This window comes from Castanea sativa, chromosome 5 (assembly GCF_040712315.1).
Source record: "Castanea sativa cultivar Marrone di Chiusa Pesio chromosome 5, ASM4071231v1".
In the NCBI taxonomy this organism is placed as follows: Eukaryota; Viridiplantae; Streptophyta; class Magnoliopsida; order Fagales; family Fagaceae; genus Castanea; species Castanea sativa.
In genome coordinates this window covers 54,932,489-54,951,423 of record NC_134017.1, presented here as the reverse complement: position 1 = coordinate 54,951,423, position 18,935 = coordinate 54,932,489, and the positions used below count along the sequence as shown (strand labels likewise).

At 34.8% G+C, this 18,935-nt stretch overlaps 3 protein-coding genes across 3 annotated transcripts; 1 reads left to right on the top strand and 2 right to left on the bottom strand.

The window, feature by feature from the left end:
- Positions 1–929: 929 nt before the first annotated feature.
- Positions 930–1,803, bottom strand: LOC142635430 (uncharacterized). Its single transcript, XM_075809585.1, has one exon. It carries the CDS (start codon positions 1,801–1,803, stop codon positions 1,132–1,134), a length of 672 nt encoding a protein of 223 aa, XP_075665700.1. The 3' UTR covers positions 930–1,131.
- Positions 1,804–12,469: 10,666 nt separating this feature from the next.
- LOC142635429 (uncharacterized) lies at positions 12,470–14,566 on the bottom strand. Its single transcript, XM_075809584.1, has 2 exons — positions 14,509–14,566; positions 12,470–12,903 (listed from the first exon to the last, which is right to left on the bottom strand). The coding sequence occupies exons 1-2, from the start codon at positions 14,564–14,566 to the stop codon at positions 12,470–12,472; spliced, it is 492 nt and encodes a 163-aa protein (XP_075665699.1).
- A 295-nt stretch (positions 14,567–14,861) lies between these two features.
- On the top strand, positions 14,862–16,371 carry LOC142637256 (uncharacterized). Its single transcript, XM_075811537.1, has one exon. It carries the CDS (start codon positions 14,920–14,922, stop codon positions 16,363–16,365), a length of 1,446 nt encoding a protein of 481 aa, XP_075667652.1. The 5' UTR covers positions 14,862–14,919; the 3' UTR covers positions 16,366–16,371.
- Positions 16,372–18,935: the final 2,564 nt, after the last annotated feature.

Sequence of the window (18,935 nt, the reverse complement as noted above, 5' to 3'; positions counted from 1 at the left end):
TTACTTTTACAAACTCCCAGGAATTATTGGAAAAATATAAAATTTATCATTAAGTTCTGTGCCTTTCTTTTGCAAGTTACGCATTTCATTCCATATAATTCTTTTATAAACCCTCAAGTAAGTCTATACCGGTGTTTCTAAACAACGCCGCTATAGGTCACTTGAACTTGTGCTTTTGAAAGCACCACAATAGATATGGTCTATAGCGGCGCTTTAAATGATGTACCTACTGGTGCTTTCAGGAGCTACAATATCATTTTTGAAGTGCTGGGATAGTTCTATATTTTTGTAGTGTCATTCTCTTTTTCCCCTTTAAAATTTCGATATTTACAATGGGAAAGTGGGATTTGATTTTGCCCTTCTCTATTGGAAACACTAGAAAACATCAATTAAATTCTAAGACTCTTGACAAATTCATCTCCGCACTTAAACAAGCCTATATTTCATACTATTATTTAGAGATTAGAGTGGCTTGTCCCATAGAAGAAAGTGAGAGCATGAGAAAAAAAGGACTTACCAGTGTTGCTTGTGCTATTAATTTTTTTTAAAATTTGTTCATGGCATCTAAAAATTTGCCCTTAAACCTTAAATATTCTTAGGAAAATTATTCTCATACACTTGTTAATGTACATTATGATCACACAACGTTCATTATTTCACATGCTATGTACACAATTTCTATTAATCTTTATTTTAAAATGAAGATGGATGACGGATGATGTAGAATAGAGAATATGTAAGAATAAATACCCATATTTATGGCTTATTGGTGTTCAAGTATATTTCTAGCATGTGTTGATTAAATCTACAAGTCTCTTAGCATAAGAAATTTTTTTTTAAAAATTCAGTAAAGTCAGGACTCGGGACATGTACAACAACAACAACAACAATAGCAACAAAAGCAGAAATTTTTTATATAGAGCGAGATATTTCTACATGCAAAAGTCCGAATCGTTGTTTACGCTAACCATTCAAAAAAAAAAAAGAGAAAGTAAAAGACAAGTAAAGAGAAAGGAAAAAGACACAAACAACAACATTACAAAAACGCAGCAAGCTGTGTTCTCCTACTTTAATATCTACATTCATATTTGGAGGTTTTAATTTTTATTTTTTAAACTTTGGCTGAAGTTTCTAGCCAGTGGATTGAAGTCGAATTTCTCTGTTAAACCTCTGAATAAACTCCTCTACTCTTCTGTTCAGTTCCTCATCCGACATAGTTGAAAACTCATTTTCTTCATTCTTTTCAGTCTCTGAACTCCTTATAATAATGTTCTTGCCCTCGTCTATCACCACCCTTTTGGCTTGCCCCGACTTACTTCGACGATAAGTTTTTGCTTTAATCTTTTCTCGTAAATCTTCATTAGGCTTTTCGGAATCACTTTTGATAACAACTTGCAAGTTTCTTCCAGGAAAAACATGTACTACTTTCTTTTCTTGAAAATTATCGACCTTTTGCTTAGGAGTGTTTTGCTTAGGAGTTTCCGGGTTTTGTGAAACGAAGGATGGAAAATTTTTCAGTTGGGTACGCATCACGTACTCTTGGTAAAGGTCTTGCTTCTCTTTGGATGAGGAATAGGCTCCATAGTCAACGGCAATGATGAGTATGAGAGTGTTGGAAAGGAAAAACCAAAACTTGGTGGTGTAGAAGAGAGTGGAAGGAGACAAGTTGAAGATATATAAGACGGAAATGTAAATAAAAATGGAGAAAAGAGAGGCATAGAAAGACAAACCCTTGGCTTTTTGAGGATAATCTTTGGAAGAATTGTACGGTTTAATTGAATCTTCCACTGGTGTTTTGGCCATGTTTAGAAGAAAAGGAAGAGGTTAAGACTAGAGGGTTTGTGGGGTAAGTGGGGCTTAGAAGTTAGAGCTCCCTTGCTAAGGGAATTTTTTGGTATATAAATTTGAAGTAGGTGGAAGTACGAAGAAGAATTATATAGGGGTGATTAGGGTGCCAAATAATTGAATCACATCAATTACAAATATAACCTCTTCTAAACTCCGAATTTACTACCATGTCCTCACCAACTTTTTTTATGTTTTGGTTTTGATAATGGCTATTGGCAGAACAATTTTGGCCATTTCCGTAGCTTCTCAAGAATAATATTGTAATTTTTAAGTGGATTTGAATTAATTAAATTGGAAAAAAAAAATTGGATGAATAAAAGACTTGGATTAAATTCAAATCTTGTGTACATCTACATTAAAAAGAAATCAATTAATGCCCTAATTCGATAATAAAATTAATTATCACATGACTGACGTTTTGGTTTTAAAATTATGTCAAATCTAATTATATTAGAGAAAAATATTCTTTCACCCTCCTTTACATCTATTATTTTATATCAATAATTTATAATTAATATAAAAATATCTACATTTTAACACATAAAAGTAAATAAAAAAACAGATTTAATAAAACGAGTATAAGAATATAAAAGGCTAAATATTACATGGAAGAATGGAAACAGCCAAAAGAATTGTGGTGATAGTTTGTCTATGGAGCCAGAGTGGTTGTAATTGACAGCTAAATAAGCCAAATCTTAAAGTAAGTCAAAGAGCAAATGCCAAGTCATCACAACACGGCAGCATGATGACACGGGGCAGTTATGCATTTCATTAACATTTTGTGCTGTCACCCTGATATGCCACTTAAGGTTTTCCCTAATTTTGGATCACCTGCTAATTGTTCCACGAAACATATACGTTAAGACTCCTAATTAGTACTTGTTATTCTTTAAGAGTAAGACCCACGTAATAGGGATGAGTACTTGTCATGCAAAACCATTTCTTATGATGATCAAGTAATGCTAGGGACACACTTTTTCTCATGCTCAAATTTACAACTTGTTTATGTGTCAACTATTGATGATTGAGAAATACTAAGGACGCTTTTTCTTATATTCAAATTTACATCTTGCTTATGTGTCAATTGTTGATCAAACTTTAATTTTTTCAAATACATGTGCGGATCCACGTGAGAGTATTAAAATTCAATTAAGATTTGACACATAAATAGAATATGAATTTGGATGTTAGAAAGAGAGTGTTCCTTGGATCAAAATAATTGTTTCTATGATCATCTAACATATAAGAACTCCATGAGGATAAAAACATCATTCTTAGATCACATAAACGCCTAAGTGGTGATTGTGAAGTATATAACTATGTATAGGTAAGAGGTTTTTGTGCAGTCTTTTACTCATTGATGAAAGGTTTGAAGATGATTACCAACTAAGATGAGTTATAGCTCTCATGGCATGTCTTTGTCTCTACAAGTGTTTCCATTCATGATTATATCAAAATCCAATAATGCAAAATAAGAGGATGGTATCTTCTATGAAAGTCTTGCAAAACCTCCCTGATCTTAGGCTTATTATGATGGGGTTGGGGGCCAGTGCTTAGCTTTAATTCACAGTCTTACACATGGTCTTACACATATATCACTCTACGTAAAATTGGGACCAACAATTAATTAGTGGATCTCTTGTGCATAACCGCCAAGTGTTGGGTCCCAGTTAAATCAAGCTTGATTGTGGACACGTATATGGTTGATCAAAGATGTTGACATAACTCTTTTAAGATTTCTGAGACATGGAAAATTAAATTTTCGTCATCATACAATAATTTATGTATTTATACACACATATAATATTGAGAAATCATCTCATTAGTTTGGTCTTTTGCTTGTGTCCGAAACTCACTTTTTATCCTGTGGGTGTGTTGAAAAACAGAAAAATCTTGCTTGATCTCCCTGTCCAGTGTCTCTGGCTTGCTCTCTTATTTTTCTATTACAGCTTCAGGGAACAAAAACTCATGGCGTGCAACATGAAAACAATGGTGGCACTTTCTGATTGGTTGCTTTTCTCTCACTCTTGCATGATACATTGATACGATTGCGAATCCTATTTGATTATTATTAACCCTTTTATTTTAAGAATCAATTATTACTAACCCATTAATCATATTTATATTTGTAATAACGAGAGGAATACTCCAAAGACAGCGATCTAGACAAAGACGTGCTTCGTGTGCGGAGTTAGTATATAGCTCTGATCACGGAAGGAATGCCATGATTTATGGTCCAAATTTTGGATTCATGATTTTGGTTCAAAGATTATTATTTTACAAGGCATAAGGATCGTATGATTGATGAAAAATTTAATGAAAATCACTGTGTTTGACTCGGGTTACGATTAAATATTTTTTGACTAATACATACATGCTTAAAAAATGATAATCATTGTTATCTAAAAAATTATTATCTTTCCTCAGAAGAAAAAAAAATCTTTTAAACGTTTGCTTGAAGTTGAAATACGACCAATTTGTGAAGAATTTTCTTGAGCTACAGCTTTCATCACATCAATTTGTGTTATTTTAGTTCTTGCAGGAACCAAGTTGTAAATTCTTGAATATTGTATGCATCAAACTTCTTGTCACAACATTTTTTTTTTAAACCAAAATTTCTGTACTATGATTACACTTAACTAAACCTTACTATATGTCTCTCGGGCAACAATCTAATACTCAAACAAAAGAACTAAACAACGGTTTGTATGAATTTACAAGAAAATACTAACACTCGGGATATATATGCCTTAATCAAAATCAACCTTCGAGGCTACAAAGTACACACAAAAACTGTTATCCCACAACACACATGTTTTTTCTTTTTCACATACCATTGATCACACCCTGTACATCTTTAAAAGGATCACATGCAGGAAATAACCGTCAATAGCAATTACTTGATAACTGCCATCTGGGACTTCCCTTGGGACAACTGCTAACTGTCTTAGAATCAACAAGACCAAACCTGAAAAGTAACTACTTGGTAATTACTCTACCATGATATTGCCTCCTACATAACACGTGTCCAATGCGTGTCCTCTTAATAGTCCAAACAAACTACCCTATACTATACTCAGCTATGGTTCATGCATACTAAGAGCGAGTTTAGTATCAGTTTGTAGCATTAGCTTTTAGCTTTTAACCTTTATATATAACTTTTTAAAACCTCAATTTTTCTTATGTTTTTTAAAGTATAAATATACTTTACCACACTTTTAGCAAAATGTTTTCAAGAAAAAAACTAGATAAATTATTTTCAAACAGATACCAAATAGAGGGCTTAGCTCGTGCTAGTGCCATCTTAAAAGGTGGCCACATAGCAGTTAAACATAATCACCACCTATATGGAACCTAGTCACTTTTTGTCAAGCAAACCGCAGCCCAATCATGCTTTTCCTAGATTAACACAACATGCCACTCACTAAGGCAGTCCAACCCTGTCCTGTACATTAATAGCACAGTCATTGCATATTAGCCTGCAAACTGCCAAGCCCTCTAGGACACACCACTACACATATTGCCAACAAAAGATACACTTGTATGTAACTTACATGGTCATGATCACGATTCCAACATAATCACAGAACCACGATCACTATGCCAAGATAGCCAACTTATGTAAGCATGCAACACAAGGAGGGACATCACAACTTGTTGCTGCCGAAAACAACTTGCTCAGTCTATGGCATGCCTCTCACATGCCTATAGGCTAGTGTGATTGGCATAGGTGAAAGGTGCCACCCCATGAAATCACCAATCTCGAAGATCAAGGGTCTAACAAATCACCCATTAAAAACGGCGAACATCCTCATTGGTAGGGTCTCATTTGTCAACACATTATCAATCACCATAACATAAGCTCCCTTCACTTTTGCTTTCCTGTCCCAAATTCCCCATTCAATGTGCAGACACAAAACAGGGATACTTTTCATCCATGATCATTATTCCACCAAGAAAATTATTGGATTACTGCCTTTGCTCACTAATTAAGAAGTCAATACCCAATATGGCTTCAAAATCCTCCAACCAAACCACAAAGCAATCAACATTGCCAAGCAAATTTCTAACTCAAAATTGCACTTCATAAGCAATACCATAAATTATTTGTAGTTGTGATTTTATAACCTTCACTTTGCTTGGACACTTGTTGACTTGAACCCCAAGTGTAGCAAACACTTTCTTAGTGACGAAATTATGAGTAGCACCCATGTTAAACAAGATCAGAAAATAATGTGATGAGTTCAACCCAACTTGAACAAAAATCAAACCAACAAATGTCCATTGAATTAGGCTTAAATTAGGATCACCAGTCTCAAATGAATTCTCACGTCTGAAATCAATCAAATCATTTTCTGCATGCATTGAAGTGGAAAACAACAGACCACTTGCATTGGTAATTCCATATATCCCCAAGACTGTAAACTTGACCGATAGAAAGTTGAATAACTTGTCTTCCTCTAACATCTACTTGATGTCCAACATCAAATAACTGAACTATTTCACATAATCTCACAGTTTTAGTGCGTTTTATATTTTTCAAGCTAGGAGTCTCTAGCAACGCACGCAAGCTGCGTTGCAAAGAAGGAACAATTCCTTCAATCCTTCTTTAAGGCATTCCACAAAGAAATGTTTTTTCTATTAGCATTTTGATCTTCTTCCACTTAAGTACTCGGCCAACATTTGGTATACTCGATAAGATATAGTCATCTTTTCCCCATGTAGCACATGAATAGCCCCGAAACTTAACCTTTGTGGACACTTCTCTTCCACTAAGAAACCTATAAATTGCACTTTTCAACAAAACCAATTAAATTTTGAAGCATCTTGTTGCCCTTTTGACAATATCAGTTTTCATGTCCACTGATGTAGCCAACTCTTCAGTCTTCTGTAAGGTACATCTACCAAAGAATTCTTCAAGTTCAATGTGTCTGCCACAGTAATTTCCAACCTTTCATAAATAGAACTTAACCATTCTTGTGCATGATCCCCAAGAATGGCTTCCAACCGAACCATGCTTTCTCAATACTCTTGCAAAGAACCACCAATCATTATTTGGAAACCATGCTTTGATATAAAAACCATCACAAGCCAGATTTTTCACCTAAAGTTTATGCCTAGCTACTGATGGCATTAAGGAATTTTTATTTTGTTAACGTACACTCATATGTGGGCTTGGCCCATTTAGATCACTTACTTGTACTACACACTGTACTACTTGTACTGCACTCATATTTACTTATACAGCACTCATATGCCTCCTATATAAAGGCACTCATGTATATTATTTTACTTGAGAAATACAATACTATTTAATTCAGTATTTCTAACATATTTAATTTTAGGCTAAAATACTATATAACCCTTCAAGTTTAGGGTCATTATTTCTAAATCGGTTTCTTAATTTGACTATGAATTTGTAATTTACACCCTTAAGTATTACAACATTATCATTGATGTGCCCCTTCCATCAACATCTTCTAGAATCTTTTCGTTAATCCACCAAAAATGATCATTTTGAACATAAAAAAAAAATGTTGTCATCTTTTGGTCAATTTAACAGCGACAATGTTACTAAACCATAACAAAAAAGGCACAATGATATCATTATGCAAGTTTTAAATGTCAAGGGGCATATTTAGAGCGAGCCCAAAGGGTGTAAACTATATTTTAACCTAAATTTTGTTATAGTTTTGGGAGTATTTAAAAGAATACGCACATGTCATAACTTTTTTTGATACAAAAAAAGTCATAACTTTAAGTTGTCTAAGATAACTCAAAAATTCAAAATTTTCTAGTCGCACAGTGAGAGTGCAAAATGATTGTCAAATGTAATTTCCCTAGAATTAATTCGGTCTAGTCTGTTAAATTAAGTGTGCATTTGGATTTCTTTTCTTTTAATTTTTTAGTTTATTTGAATATATAACTTTTTTAAAACCTTACTTTTTGTTAGATATAATTATACTTTTACCTATTTTTAACAAATTAATATTAGCAAACCAGTAAAACGCTTGTTAGGTTTGGTGTTGGCAAATCTATATCAAATTATCAATGTATTTTGTTGTGAGTTGTAAGTGTAAAATATCAAGTAAAAGTTTTAGTCCAAGACTTGGCTCAAAAAAAGGATATCACATGAATTTCGATTGACCCTATAAGAAAAACAGAGAGCTAGGGAAGAGAGAAAAGATTGAAGAATTTCTGTAATTGCATTGAATGAACCAAAACTAATTGTACAATATGTATATATACTAGAACTAACACCAGGAAGCAAAATAACTAACTCTAACTAATTCCACATTATACGGATCCTACTCTAACACCCAATTCAACCAATCCCAGTATTACACGTGTCCCTATATACATCTTCTAATTAACTTAAAACTAAACTACAAGTTGTATACTAGAACTCATTAACTCAGGTCAGTCGTTTAGCAAGCTATTCTTCCAACACTCTGTTCCATTGCTCTGCCTCTCTGCCTGAACTAACTCTTCAAACATTCTTCACTTCAATGCTTGCATTTGTCTTCTTCTTCTTGTTCTTATCTGTGCACTCATCCAAATTTTGACATTATCCCTTAAGATGAGAAGCTAAACTATGTATGTTCACCACACTCATCTTGCCTAATAAGTGTCTTAATTGTTGATTGTTGAGAGCTTTTGTAAGTAAATCAGACAACTATGAATGTGTAGGAGTAAAGAGCAGCCTAACAACATTATCTTGCACCTTATCTCTTACTACATGGCAGTCCACATCTATATGCTTGGTCCTTTAGTGAAACATTGGATTTTCCCCAATGTAAATAGTAGCTTGATTGTCACAAAACAATAGAGCAGGTTGAGGATGATAAATCTCTAAATCCTTCAATAATGCCAACAACCAAGTCATTTCACACATAGTAACAGCCATTGCCCTATATTCTGCTTCAACAAAAGATTTAGACACTATGGAATGTTCTTGGACTTCCATGATATGAGAGAATCACCCAAAAAAAATGCAATATCCTATGGTTGACCTCCTGGTATCAATGCAAGAGGCCCAATCAGCATCTATGTAGGCCTTCAAATGGAAATCTGATGTAGCTGACAGATAAACACCTTGACCAGGACAACTCTTGATGTATTGGAGCACTTTATATGCAGCATCTAGGTGAGACTTCCTAGGTTTTGACATGAATTGACTTAATTTGTGAACAGGATATGCAACATCTGGCCTAGTAATAGTCAGATAAAGCAATCTGCCCACTAACCTTCTGTACACTCCAAGATCAGCTAACAATTTTCCTTGAAACTTGCTTAACTTCAAATTCTGCTCCATTGGCACCTTGCTAGGCTTACAAGCTAACATTCCAGCATCCTTAAATACCTTCAAAGCATACTTTTGTTGACACAAAGTGATACCCTTGTTTGATCTAGCTATCTCAAGTCCAAGAAAGTACTTTAAACCTCCAAGATCCTTAAGTTTGAAATATAACAAAGTCTTAAGCTCCTCAACTACTTGAACATTGTTGCTAGCTATAAGGATATCATCAACATAATCCACCAAAGCTATGAATGAATCATTGAACTTCTATGTAAATAAAGAGTAGTCAGCTTTAGGCTGTTTGAAACCATGATGCTTAATGACAACACAAAACTTTGCATTCCACTGCCTTGAAGCCTGTTTAAGCCCATATAAAGACTTGTTCAATTTGCAAACAACATTCCCCCCTTTGCTGTGAAAGCCTTGAGGGAGTTGCATGTACACCTCCTCATGCAGATTACCATTCAAAAATGCATTATTGACATCTAATTGCACCAAATGCCAACCTTTCACAGCTGATATGGCAAGAAGTGTCTTGACAATAGTTAATTTGCAATTGGTGAAAAAGTATCAGTAAAATCCAGCCCCTCTTGTTGAATGAAACCTTTAGCAACTAGTCTAGCCTTATATCTTTCCACAGAGCCATCAACCTTGTATTTTACCCTATAAACCCATTTACAACCAATTGCCTTTTTTATTGGGAGGCAAGGGAGTAAGGGACCAAGTATTGTTAAAAACCAAAGCATCTATTTCAACATTCATGGCTTCTTTCCATTTAGGATCCTTAACAGCCTCATGATAGAATCTTGGTTCAGGAATAGAGGTGACGATAGAACAAAAATTTGCATATGAAGGAGAGATTTGTGAAGTATCAATATAATCTGAAAGAGGATATTTGGTAGGGACTAAGGAAGTACCTGACTTGCTGTGTGAAGTGGATTAGGAAAGATCAGTAGACATGATGTTGCTGCATTTGCAGCCTTGCAAATAGGAAGGTGGTTCGGTGGGCCTGGATGACCTTTTCAGGGAAGGAAGAGTAGCAGGTTGAACTATATGTGGCCCTTGAGAAGGGGGTAAAGGACCAGGTACTGCGGAATCTGGTAAGACAGGATCAGAAGAACCAAAAGCAGGTATGATGGGTTATGGTATGATAGAATCTGATATACCAGAATCTAAAATTGGATTAGATACCTAATGAGGACCAGAATTAGAAGAGGGAACATCTAAAGAAGGTGTAAGGGGTTTTGAAAACATAGGATCATGTGGAATAGCCACATTAGGACAGATACGAGGAAGTGGAATGGAAGTATGTGGTGAACAGGCTGAAGAAAATGAAAAAGGGAAAATAGTTTTATGAAAAGAAACATCCCTTGAAATGAAAATTTGTTTTGTGATCAAGCTTAACAACTTGTAACCCTTAACACCAAAAGGGTAACTAAGGAAAATACAAGGAATTGACGTAGGTGAGAACTTAGACCTATTATGAGCTAATGTGGAAGCAAAACAAAGGCAACCAAAAACTTTTAAGTGATGATAGGAAGGAACCTTTTTATAAAGCTTCTCAAAAGGGGTTTTATGATCCAAAACAACATTAGGCACCCTATTTATGATGTAAATTGCTGTCAAAACACAATCTCCCTAATAATAAAATGGTATGTTAGACTGAAATTTCAATGCCCTTGCAATGTTTAAGATATGTTGATGCTTTCTTTCCACAATTGAATTTTGCTGTGGAGTAGCAACACAGGATTGTTGATGAAGATTCTCATGTTGAGCATAAAAATCTTTAAGGAAAAACTCTTGAGCATTATCAGTTCTAAACACTTTGATATTAGTGTGAAATTGAGTATGTATCATTTTATAAAATGAAGTCAGCAAAGGCCTAGTTTCTGATTTAGATTTCATTAGGTAAACTCATGTGGATCTTGTAGCATCATCTACAATGGTAAGAAAATATTTAAAACCATCATGAGTTGCTTTGGCAAAAGGTCCCCATACATCACAATGAATCATATCAAATGCATGATCAGATAAGTGATTGGAGTTGGGAAAAGGTAAACATTTATGCTTTGCAATTGGACAAACAACACAGTCTTTATTTGAATGAAAAGAAGACATATGAGATGCACAATGGGAACATGAGAGACAGAATTAACAAAAGACTTCAAAACTAACTCTAGGATTGTAGAAGCTTTTGAAATGGACTTGCAATTGACTGAGTCTTGCAGCAGGTACAGATTGTTATGAAGCTTACCCAATCCAATCATTTTCTAGCAAGTAAGGTCCTGTATGAAGCAATAATTTGAAAGGAAAACCAAACAACATGACAAAGACTTGGTTAATTTGCTTACTGAAATCAGATTGAAGGAAAAGGCTGGAACACAAATGACATCCTCAAGAATTAAGGATGCAGTGACCTGGACTATGCCTATGTGTGTGGCAAGGACTTTTTCACCATTAGGTAAATGCACAAAAGAAGAGATTGAATTAGTGATCTTAGTAAACAAAGCAATGGAATGAATAATGTGGTCAGTAGCCCCTGTGTCAAGAACCCAAGTTTCTTCATTGTAAGCTGTTTTGTTTGAAGGATTTTCAGTAAAGATTGACTTCTTCAAACTAAGACAAGTAGAATCCTGGAAAGAGGCACAAGAAATACTTGATAGTGCTGAATTTGTTAAGTGGATGGCATCAGGAGTGGCAGAAGATGATGCATGAGAGCTCAACAAAGATAACAGCTTCTGGCATTGTTCAGATGTGAAAGGAAAAGACCCTGACTGTGATGCAATCTCAAATTGACCAGAATCACCATTAAGACACTTGATTAGCCATGGATACCTTGCCCTTTTGCTTATACCCTGGTGGGAAACCAATTAGCTTGTAGCATTTCTCCATAAAATAACTAGCCTTGCCACAATGACTGTAGATAGGTCTACCCTTTCCTTTTGTGTTCTTCCCAACTTGATTAAATTCTTGAGTCTTGACTGCAAGAGTAGTTGTATCAACTGAAGGCCCTCCATTGGAGCCTAAAGCCTTTTGTCTTTCCTCTTGTATTACCAAAGAGAAAGCCTTGTCAATTGAAGGACTTGGTTCCATCATCAAAATTTGTGTTTGAACTTGTGAATAGACTTCATTCAAGCCATTGAGGAATTGTATCAAAAAATCTTGATGATGAAACAATGTGATCTTGTCATTCACACCACAAACACACTTACCACAAGAACAACATGGTAAAGGTCTGAGATTAAGCAATTGATCCCAAAAAGCTTGAAGATCAGTGAAGAAAGTAGTCATTGTTGCATCTCTGTGCATGATTGTTGAAATCTACTTTTGGAGTTGTGAAATTCGTGGACCATTTGCTTGCAAGAAATGATTCTTTAGTGAATTCCAAACCTTCATTGCAGTGTTTCTGTAAATCACACTTCTAGAGATGTGAGGAGAGACTGAATTCAATATCCATGAAGAAATCATGGAATTGTTCTTTGACCAAGCAATCTTTTCCAAAGGTGTAATGGCCATGGAAGCTATTATAGAGCCATCCACAAAGCCTAGCTTACTCTTCACATCTAATGCCATACGCATAGCCCTAGCCCAATCAGGGTAGTTGTCTTCTGTCAAGGGCTGTGTGACAAGAATTGCACCTGGTGACTCTCCATGGTGCAGAAAAAATGGACTCCTCGGGTCCTCCATTGGAGAAAGCTCATGATGAGCAGTGGATGGAGAAGATGAAGTTTGAGAAGTTTGATCTTGGTTAGCCACTGATAGAAACACAAAGCTCTAATACCGTATAAGAAAAACAGAGAGCTAGGGAAGAGAGAAGATAAGCTGGAGAGAAAAGATTGAAGAATTTCTATAATTGCATTGAATGAACCAAAACTAATTGTACAATATATATATATACTAGAACTAACACCAGGAAGCAAAATAACTAACTCTAACTAATTCCACATTATACGGATCCTTCTCTAACACCCAATTCAACCAATCCCAGTATTACACGTGTCCCTATATACATCTTCCAATTAACTTAAAACTAAACTACAAGTCGTATACTAGAACTCATTAACTCAAGTCAGTCGTTTAGCAAGCTATTCTTCCAACACTCTGTTCCATTGCTCTACCTCTCTGCTTGAACTAACTCTTCAAACATTCTTCACTTCAATGCTTGCATCTGTCTTCTTCTTCTTGTTCTTATCTGTGCACTCATCCAAACTTTGACAGACCCTTGATCTTTTTTCGATCAATCAAGATCAAATTTTTTATCCTCAATCGAGACATAAGAATCCTGATTTTTAAGCAGGTTGTTTAAATCAATTAGTGTCTAGGAAATCATGATCTACATGCGTAAGTACATTAGGACACGTACAGTTGACTGCAACAAGGTTTTGAAACATATAGCCATGTATGTCAAAGAAACCCCTAGATATTATTTTCACCGCAAACTAGGAGTACACAAAAGTGAATTCTAGAAATAGTTTTTTGGTTGGTGATCAAAGCGGAAGCCATAGCCAATCTTAGTATTTTGAAAGTAGAGTAGAAATCTTTAAGGTGGTTCTTGATATCGTGGAGACGAGAAAAAATTTGACATTAGAATAGTTCAAGTAGTTTGGAGCAAATTGTGGAATCACATCTATACATAACACTGGGTAGCACCTAGGAATATGAGTATATTTTAGTTGTAATACTTTAATTCTAATAGTAACATTTTTATTGGGGTTAGATAGTGATTTTCCTTGAGAATGTATTCATAGGTTTTTCACATATATTGTAACTACATGTTGAGTCATTGGGTGCCTATTGCTTTATTATTTTATTTGATGATGTGCTTTAATTTGTGGTAATTAACCAGAATTGAATTGGATACATAATTGATTAATTAATCAAAGTTGATTTAATTTCACATAAAATCAATAAGAGATCTAAATTTCTTTTTAATGTTAATCTAAACTCACACTAAAATTGAGCCCGAGCTTTAGATAATACTTGAACTCTAAGCTAGAATCAATCAACTATTTATCCAAGTTTATATGTATGAACACAATTAAGTTATGCTATAGTCATAAATTATTAAATAAAATTTTTATAAATTGTTGTTGTAATTAATTTTTACTAGTTCTCTACTAATATTACTTTTTTTTTACTTATTAAATAACGTGTAACTTAAACATTTTTGAACCGGCCAAAATTTGAGAGTAGAAAATTTGAAATACATAGTGGAATATTTGGCAATTAACGATATTATTGGCTGAGATTCCAGTAGGGTGGTCTTCACGCTTCATTCAATCCGAGAGAGGGAGAGAACAATGTGTAGTCTGTAAGACTGTAAAAGCATCATTGTTCTGTTTTGTTGGCCAGAGAGATACTGAGAAGATAGATATGCCCCGTCATGTTACACTTCTTTGAAATCCCCAATTTGACCATGTCTGACAATCTTTTCTACTTATAGTAACCGTTTCCTTTCTCTCATCTCACAACATTTTTCATGCAAGACAACGCTGTCATACTTACCCTTGCAATTGTGGGAAGCAAAGGGCGACAACTTTAGGCTCAATGCAGCCTTGACCCTGACATAAAGATGAGCATGAGCTCCTGCATAGATATTCCTTTACTTTCGTCCTCTTCGCCATCAATAACATTCGAGAAAGCTTGTGAGAAAGAAAGCAGAACTTGTTCCCTTTGTTTCTAGATATTATATATCTTCTACAACTTCCATAAATTTTTTGTTGTGGGTTTTTTGTTGGGCTTTCATCTCTTAGTATTCTGACCTTTCTTTCATGGCTTGTGTGTGTCTTTTGTTTGTAGGGTTGCTTGTTTTTGCAGGGGAGGTGATTGCAGAACAAAACAGTAATTCAAATGGGGGTGAGATATTGGTGATGGAAGAGGATGAACTTTTGGGGCTATTTGAAGTTTTGGGTGCTCTTTTAGAGGACCCTGGCTGGGCCCAAGTGCACCCACAGCCATGTACTGACACTCCATGGCCTGGTGTGCAATGTGAGATAGGTCAAGACCCTCCAGTCTTTCATGTCACTAAGATCCACATTGGCCCTGATAATCTAACCCCACCTTGTAAATCCTCTGCTAATCTATCAGAATCCCTTCTCAAACTACCTTATCTAAAGACCCTATCTTTATTCAACTGTTTTGTAACATCTCCACTTACTCTTTCTCCAACCATATTTTTTGGTGCATTCTCTTCCTTAGAACATCTAGCTCTTGTTTCCAATCCAACCCTTTCCGGAGAAATTCCTTCTAGTATATCAGAAATTACAAGCTTAAGTGTCCTGAACCTAGCCCAAAACAACCTACAGGGAGAAATCCCTAGCAAGATTGGTGGAATGGTCAATCTAGAGCAACTTGATTTGAGTTACAACAATATAAGGGGTGAAATCCCTGGGGAAATTGGAGGATTAAAGAGTTTGACCATATTGGACCTAAGTTGGAATGGAATTGAAGGGAATGTGCCTAGTTCTCTTGGTCAGCTTCATGTTCTGCAAAAGATTGACTTGGGCTCAAACAGGCTTGTGGGAATGATTCCACCAGATATAGGGAATCTCAACAGTTTGGCCTTGCTTGATTTGAGCCATAATTTTATCAATGGGCCAATCCCTGAAACACTCTCAGGATTGGAGCATTTGGAGTATCTACTTGTTGATCACAATCCTATAAATACATGCATACCTTTGTTTATAGGGACGCTTAGGAATCTCAAATCACTGAGCTTCTCTGGGTGTGGGCTTACAGGCCCAATACCCAACTCTACAACTACATTGGAAAATCTCACTGCTCTTGATCTAGACAACAACAATCTCACTGGGACAATTCCTCCAAATTTAGGGGCACTTCCAAATCTTGATCAGCTAAACTTAAGCTACAATCAGCTAAGTGGGCAGGTACAACTCTCAGAGGAGTTCATTAACAAGCTTGGGAAGAGGCTGGATATTAGAGGCAATTCTGGGCTCTGCACAAGCAACCAGATGTACAACAAGCAGAACAGTTCTACATATCTCGAAGCTCCTGTTTGTTTGAATACAACAGGACCCAAAAATGACAAAACCGTGTCTGATAAACAACCGGATGATGGTGAGAGGATGAAGCCATCTTGGTACCACGACAAGATGAGTTCAACGGCTCCACTACAGATGAATCAAAAGCTCATTTCACTTACTTTAGCTGCTAGTTTTTGTTGTTTGTTTCATGATTTTCTTAAGGTGGGACTGTAGCTAAGTGTTAATTCTGAAAGTCAAGTCATTCGCTAGTTTTTGTTTCAGTTATTATTCACGAGTCATTTTCTTGCGTGTTTGAGATATGCATAGATAAGTTAATGCAATGTACCGATAGGCATTAATCAATGGTTGAAGAATTGAGACCGCATGCAAGTGAGAAAAAGGTACGGACCAAAACTCCTTTTGAGGATTTTTTGGTATCTACCAAGAAACGCGAATCTTATAAATCTCAAGTCTAATCAACTAATGTTGCCATCCATGGCAGCCTTTTAAAGAGAGAGAAGTAGAAGTGTCGGGTATTATCTTTAAGGAGCATTCACCCTTCCCAAGATATAAGGATATGCTGGCCCTCAACAAAAAAAAAAAAAAAAAAGTTTAGAGGGCTGTGGGGTAGAGAGAGAACCTCAAAATCATATCATACCAGAAGTGCACAAATCAAGGGCTGTGTCATAATTCCAATATTACCTCCAGCTGCAAAGCTCGCGGATAGGTTCGGATTTCACCGATAAAACAACAGGATTATCATTATCGTTATCGTTATCATTATGGCAATATAGCTGTAACTTAATTTTAAAAAATTAAAAATTAAATGGTTTGCAATAAAATTAGAATAAAAAGTAATATGAATAGTACATAAAAAATAAAATAAAAAAAATGCTATCTTGTAATCATTTTCTAAATACACTTTAAATTAAATCAATTGAAAAATTTTGTAATTTAATTGACACTTTTAATTTTCATAGCCAATATGTCATTTGTTCAAATTCTTCTTTCCCATTAAAATTAAAGAATATGAACTTTTAAAAATTGTATGCCATAATATAAATATTAGTATATGAAATAAAACCAAATCCCTTTAAAAATAACTTTTTTTTTTTAATAAGGTAAAAATAACTAAACTTATAGAGTTTAAAACATAAAATATAACTTTACTAAGTAGATAATTAGTAAGAAAAAAAAAAACTATAAGAAACTTGAGGCAAACTACTCAATAACTTAGTAGCAGATTCAACTTACAAATATTTCCTGTTATCAAAAAAAAAAAAAAAACTTACAAATACTGTCCAAAAAAAATTACAAATATTTATATTTAAGAAATACATCTCAAGTTGACAAATAGTTACAATACAATTAGCAAACCGTCAAGGCCAGCCTCTCCATTAGGCCCATTAGGCAATGGCCTAAGGCCCCCTAATGGAAGAAGGCTCCCAAAAGTTTGGAGAAAAAATGAGTACTATACATATAGTTTAAAACTTTAAACTTTGTCCCAGCATATCAATAAATTATTTTTGGCCCCTAATGAATCCTGTAAAAAATAAAGGAATAAATAAAATTTGCTCCATCCTATTGACCTAAGAACAAGAAGAAAATCTTCTGGTCTAAACAAAATCAATTATCCCAAAAATAAAGTCATTTATCCTCTAAACAAAACAAAATTAACTATAAGATATGTTAAAACAATTACAAATCAAAAACCTTAAATCCCAAAATTTTTTACCCATATAATCTCTCTCTCTCTGTCTTGCTCTCTTAGCTTTGCCTTAGCAATTTGCATAATCTCGCTCTTCCTCTCCACTAGTCACTACTGACCCAACTTGAATCCCTTCCGTTGGTGACTTGGCATTGCACCTCCACTTCCTCTCCGTCTGATTTATTGTTCACACACACACACTAGTAGAATCGACTGAGTTATGGTCTTCTCCTCTCTAATCTGAGTTTCTTTTCGTCTCTCTGATGTCTTTCTTCATTGATCTAAGATCTGATAGCTCTCTCTTTGACACACTCTCCCTCTGCTGCCACTAGTCTTGACTCTTGTATTTTGGGTTTATTGCTTTTTCTTTAATAAGGTATTTTAAATATGGGCAGTGGTTGACACTGTTAATTAGACTTGTGGGCTGACATTTTGGTTTTACTACATGTTTTTTTAATCTTGCGTTTTATTTTATTTTTTTATGGGATGTGTTTTATTTTTACTCCAAATCTTGTGTTTTGAACCTTTTAGTTGTGTATTACTACTTCAAAAGACTTCAAAAAAATAATACTAAAGGTTTATCAAAAAAATAAAAACTGAAAGATAAAATAAAAAGAAAAATTAGTCAGTTTGTATGTTAAAAAAAGAGACGTTAGTAAAATTTGAATATAAAAATTTAATTAGATAGTTTACATCTCAAAGGACAAGAAAAACAAAATTTAAATAAAATATATTAGGATATAAATATATTAATTTTATTAATATATAAATATATATAAAAAAAAGCCTGTTCTTTTTAAGGAAAAAATGTTCGTTTTCATTGTTCTCCTTGGGACCCAAAATGTCTAGAATCAGCCTTGGCAATAGTTGAATGAAATCAGTGTCACACAGATATATAAGTGATAAAGGGGGATTTAAGACATAGTGTGGACCGTGTGGTTGTCTAGGTGACGAAGACCGAAGGCAAAGACCTAAGAGAGAAAGAAGGAATGATGAGGGTGGAGGGACAAAGGGAGATAGAAAATGGCTTTTTGAGAGTTCCATCTTTCTCAATTTGAGAAATTTTTTTTTTTTGATAGTCAACATTTAAATTTCA